A 6,000-nucleotide genomic window follows, 5' to 3' on the forward strand; every position below is an offset into this window, starting at 1 on the left:
AGTACTGTGCTGTGAATAAATAACATCACAGCCAGGAAGAGGAAAAGTCTTTTTCTAAAGTCTGCACAAAATTGAAACCCTGAAGTAGTATTCTAGGCGAATGTTGACGAAACCCTTTTCCTAACTTGAAAAATCATGCATAAAAGCATCACGAAAAAGCATGTGGAAGTTAGTCATTGAATGTGTCTCTAGTCACATGACGGCAAGAGAATAACTAAAAGATCATCAGGTTTCAGCTTTTCCATCAAACCATGTTGCTTCTAGAAACTGTACAGCATTGACTTTCAAAAGACTCACTTCAAAAAAACACCAAATGCAGTGAAAACACTAATGTGGAGGAGCGAGGGGAGGGTAAGATAAAAGGGAACCACTCACCAGTGCAATCTGCTTCCAGTGGTCAACCTCAGATTCAAGCCTAGAAACTTCATTGGACAATTTGTTTATTTCTCGTTGTGACCAGATTATATCTCCAAAATCCAGGTCATCTCCTTCAAAGCCTGAGGAATGTCTGACCACTGGAACATAGGAAGCTGATGCAGCAGCTGGTGGCAAAACACCAGCTCCTAACTGTGCCGACTGAGCAGCCGTCTGTACCTTCTGCAGTTGTTCCTGTAGTGCGTTCTGTCTAGCTTTTAGATGGCTGATTTCCACCTGAATATACAGAACACAATGCATTGTTTCAAAAAGAACACCACCAAAATACACTCCACTTTACCCCTCCTGGCCTTACGAAAGGTGAACCAACCAAACACCCCCCCATCCAGCATAAATTACTGGTCACTTTCAGTAAAAAGAAGAGGAAGAAAACCCCAAACACTCTCCTAATGGAGAAAAGCAGTCTTAGCTGATGTTTTACAAAGCACCTCACACAAGGACACATACTAAAAGTTTTAACAGTTTTCAGTTAAGTAAAACTGTTTGCTGATTTTTGCAGCAAGATGTTTAAACAGGGTATTCAGATGTGAAAATTAAGCAATATATGATGCTCCCTCGGTTCTTTATAGTACATTTGATTTCTTTTACACTTAACAACTCAATGTATTGAAAATTTACCTATTTACAATAAACTGAAATCAGCTGCATGCAATTTTCTCATAACAACTCTGATATTGTTTAATAAGTAGAATTCTATACATCTCAAAATTCTGCTTCCTCTAGCTCCCACAGGCATTTACAAATAAAGCAGAAATAAAAATCCTTTTGTGTAATTCTAGGCATACTGGCAACTTTCTTCATTTAAAAGGCTATGAAATCTTGTTACAAAATAGGTCATAAAGTTGATGTTTCCATCACAAACGGACACTTCTCAAATTATGAAAGCTAGTTCTCTATAATTGTACACTTTAAAATAAATAATTATGACATCCACAGACAATATAACTGCTCCAAATGAGAATTTGCTCCTGTTGCCTTCCTTAAAGATAAATGAAACAGAAATACAAAGCAGTTTTAAGTGTCCTTTCTCACAGTGATTCCAGTAACAACAGAAATTCTGATACACGCATGACATTCCTGGAGAGTTTTCTCTTGTCTCATGTATCTCCTGACAGTCCTGTTTAAATTATATGATTCACTTAAATATGTGTCTCAGTGTTGACATTAACAAACCAAGAAACCATAACTGTGACCAATACTTCCATTCATAGAGCACAATACATAAGATTATTGAACATACTTACTCAAATATTATATTCCGTATCCTACCTCTTTCTGTTGAAGCTGATTTCGGTACTCTATTGATAACTGCTTTATTTGAAGCTCTGCTGCTTCATGCTTTTCTTCTAAATCACTACAAACTTTTTTCAGTCTCTCGTTCTAGCAAAAATGAGAATGTTGGTAAATTTGAAACACTTCTTACCAAAACAGAAAAGCCTAAGTCTGCTGAACAGTAAAGAAACCAATTAAATTGTACTGACTTCTCATGTTATTTCCCTTAAAACATACAGTAACAGTAACTTCCAAGTGTGGGCCCAAAAATCACATCCATGTTCAAGCTTTCTATTTTTATATGACATGGATGCTACCTCACGTTCAGAAAACAGTTTGTGGTGACCAGAGGTAAATGACAACAAGAAAATTTCAAGGCTGAATTTACATCTTAGCATGGTCCACAGGTGGAATTTAAGAACAACCACTAAGCATGAATCAGAGCTAATATCCATACAGTCAAGTATTCTCTCTCTGACATTGGCCAATAGCAGATGGTAAGACTCTAGAAAAAGGACAAGCAGGAAGAGTTACTTCCCCAAAATACTATCTGAACTTCTCAATGCTCTAGAGGGCTGAAGGCATACGTGAAAGTTGTTGCTTCACAGCCATAAATAAAGTCACAAGACCAACAAGTCCTTTGTAAAAGTACCCAAAGTCACTTTCCAAATGGGCACATAGGATTTCTAAACAGTTTTGGAAGAGCACAAGCCTCCGTAGCTCTGTCAAAATGACCATGCAGTAGGGCAACACAGAGAACTGCATCAGGGAACACACACACTCTGTACTTTGAAGCTTGCTGCAAAAGACATGCTGTTCAACATAACCAGGCATTCTAGATCTGCTTTTATTTATGGTCATATATAAAACACTATAAACCAATTTTAACTCTTTACCAGCTAAAATTTAAGAAAATTTAAAAGACTTTTGCATTTGCAAGCATTTCAGAGCCAAGTCTATTGCAGTCCGAGTCCACATGATAGGCAGGAACAGTGGCAGAGTGCAGCAGTCAGCAAAAGATGAAAACTTGCACCACGTGCATACTGTAAAAAACAAGCATGTCTCTCTAAATGTGATGGTGGTTTGTCACCAAAAAAAGAGCCACATTCTAACACTACTGTCACCCTTGTTTCCAGATTTACCCAAGGACAAGCAATTTCAGTGTAGTATTTCACCTTTACAAGAAACAAATGTTATTTACTGCTTTTAATTACAGTAGCGTTCAAAAACTTCTTACTTCAAACTTTTGTGCGGCATTAATACTTTCTATTTCTCTGAGTCTAGAGTTGGACACATGGAGTTCTGTTGCTGCATCTGAAAGAAAGTGAAAATATTCATGTTTATTAATCTATTTTTAAACTTGTTAGGTAGATGACAGTTAAGACCACAGTCATTAGTAAGTATCTTACTTTAGACTGCTTCAGTGTTCATTCCTAGGTAAATATCAAAAGCTGCTTTTATCAGAACACTGTCAGAATTATTTTTCAGACCAGAGATTCTCTAAACCTATTTTAATTCTCTCTTATCTAGGCTTTAATTCAGATCACAAAACTAACAGAAAAGTAGGGATTTAAGCTTTAAAATAAGGGAAATGAAAAGTTTTTACTTGACTATTTTGTGTCAGTGAATCTGTTTTTCATTTAGAACTTTGCCCCTGACACAACAGTTGTGTGTTTCTCAGTAATTTCGTGTGAAGTTTCAAAACAAGAATTAGTTCCATAAAATACACACAACAGTGACTAAATTTTCAGAAAAAAAAAACAACAAACAAACCCAACAAAACCCACAAAATAACTCACACAACAAAACACCAACTCTTTCCCCCAACAGAGGCACAAAAACCCCATAGGACTCACTTTCATTTACAAAGATGACACAATCTACCATACCAGTTTCTATGGTACAAAAAGCACATAATTCCGTCCCCGGATACTCTTCCGTTAATAATCAACCTTCCTCAAACAGGCAATGTTTACTTCTCCCATGTCCCACTTCTGGGACATAGGCAGAAATACCATATTTGCTTTTATCAATGAGAAATCATCTGAATTGACTATAAAGCAACCTTGACAATTTTTTCAGAATTTGAAATAAATACAATTTTCAAGTAAATACTGCCTTTCATCTTTTCCTATGTGCTGTTTAAAACTGATGCAGCTCAAGCGCTGCAGAGGCAACTATCTACCCATGAAAACTAATAAACTGAAGATGCTGAAGTCTATAATCCACAAACACCATCTTCAGTTCAGATAGCAGTGAAAGCTGTAAATATAAGGGATAATATTAAAAATCGGGAAACATAAGAAAATTTAAAAAAAAAGGAATGTAAGGAACTGCTTGAAAAGTGTTCTTTAGGCCACGTAGTATTTAAAGGTCTTTACAGAAGAGGACTTAGATGCAACCAGATTTTTATACTCTGAAGGTTAGTCACACAGATGCTGCTAGTGGTTCACTAGCAGTTGTTCACTAGCAGTCAAGTACACCTGGAAGTAACTACTGAACATTACCACATCACTTGCACAAACTAAAGCACAAATGCATGAATTGGAATATCTATTTTTCCTTTAGAAAGGCAAAACAAACACACTAGTGATACCTGAAAAACACTAGATGACTGCATGGTTTAGCAGTGTAAAATATGTTTCCAAACTAAACTAATATAGATTTCGAAATTTAAAAAAATCCTAAGCAAGTCTTTGAGTAAAGTGAAAAAAAAGATAACTTTGCAGTTATCAGAATAAATTTCTCTCTTCCAAGCATTTTACCTATATACCAAAAAAACCCCATCCATTTGAGCTCAGTAGTATCAGCTTGCCAACAAGATTTATACAATACTTCCACAACGTTTGCAACTTCACAACTATGAAACATTAATTTCACAGTTAAGATGAGTATTAGTCATCTTATAAGTCATCGTTATATACTCACAAGTATTTAGGTGTCTTAGCTGTTCTTTGTGGTTGCTACTCTTAACACTGTTTTGAAAATGCTCGTTTCCAGAAGTTATAGCTTCAAGATGGTAAACAATACTAGTAGTATTAGCCTATTGACATTTATTACCATGCTATACAATTGCTTTACTAGAAAAATAAAAAATTTTACTCAAAAACGCATAACAAAAACGCATTATTAAAAGCATAAAGAAAAAACTATAGTCTAGAATAAGTTTACTATTACATTATTGAATATCTTATTCTGATGTCTGGGATTTCTTGTTTCGACTTTCTGTTTTAAATATAAATCATCCTAATCCAAATTCACTTGGCTGTAGGAGAATGGTAGAACTCGATAGGTTTCTCTGGGCTCAAGTGAAACAGAAATAACAAAACCATCAGAAACGCTGGACCTTTGCCTGTGTGACACGTCAGACTTGGATCACCCCAGTGGCAGCGGATGCTCTGTACTACGACTACTCCGCAGCTCTGTGAAGCCACCCCAAAAGCAGCTAACCAAACGGAGTTTGACGTCAGCTACGCAAACAGAATGGGAGAGCGCTGTGTGCTTTCGTCAGTCATCAACGCGATGCCTCACGCAATTCCCAAACTTCCCAACACTACGCCCGGAACAGGTTTACCTCTGCTATTATAGCTTGGGAATACGTTTGTTCCTTCTGCAGATCCCGAGGTCGCAGGAGCGGCACCGAAGCCGGCAGCTCTCCCGACAGGCACCGAGCCGCGCTTCCGCGGGACCGCCCGGCGCCCCGCGGCCGGCCGCCGGGCGCAGACCGCGCGGGACGCCGCCGCCGCCGCCCCCTGAGGCAACCGGAGGCCGGCGGGCGGGCTACCTCACGACTCCAGGGCTACCCTAGCAGGCACGCAGCGAACAGACAGCCCCGGCAAGCGTCCGCCGCCCCACATGCCCCCCGCCCGGCGCCTCAGCCCCCCTTACCGCCCACTTCCTCGGCGCCCTCCAGCAGGATGTCCTTGGTGAAGCTGGAGATCTGGCCGGTGAGCGAAGACAGGCTGCCGCCCACCTGCCCCAGGGACTGCCCCAGCCCCGAGCCCAGCCCGCCCAGCCACGACGCCATCGCTGCTGCTCGGAGGGCCTCGCGCCGGGCGGCGGCCGCGGCTGACAGCCGCCTTCCGCGGGCGGAGGGGCGGCCACCTCCTCCCCGCTACACGGTCACGCCTCCTGCTGCGGGCTCAGCAGACGGGGCCCGGCGACCCCTCCGCCAGCACCGCGCGCATCCCCCCGGCACGGCACAGCTCGGCTCAGCGGCTCCTCCCGGCGGCTCCGGCCTCTGCCACCTCGACGCTCGCCATGACACCCCCTCCCGCGACACCATGGACAACG

General features: G+C 41.0%; 1 protein-coding gene across 3 annotated transcripts in view; it reads right to left on the bottom strand.

The window, feature by feature from the left end:
• The window catches only part of TRIP11 (thyroid hormone receptor interactor 11), a 32,698-nt gene extending 26,964 nt beyond the window's left edge, over window positions 1–5,734 (bottom strand). For all 3 annotated transcript variants that reach the window (XM_086612635.1, XM_086612636.1, XM_086612634.1), the window contains exons 1-4: window positions 5,596–5,734; window positions 2,945–3,021; window positions 1,705–1,815; window positions 376–651 (exon numbers count right to left, since the gene is read on the bottom strand). In XM_086612635.1, the coding sequence (XP_086468761.1) occupies window positions 376–651; window positions 1,705–1,815; window positions 2,945–3,021; window positions 5,596–5,734 (603 nt within the window). The remainder of the gene's footprint in view (window positions 1–375; window positions 652–1,704; window positions 1,816–2,944; window positions 3,022–5,595) is intronic.
• Window positions 5,735–6,000: the final 266 nt, after the last annotated feature.

This window comes from Tauraco erythrolophus, chromosome 6 (assembly GCF_009769465.1).
Source record: "Tauraco erythrolophus isolate bTauEry1 chromosome 6, bTauEry1.pri, whole genome shotgun sequence".
Classification (NCBI taxonomy): Eukaryota; Metazoa; Chordata; class Aves; order Musophagiformes; family Musophagidae; genus Tauraco; species Tauraco erythrolophus.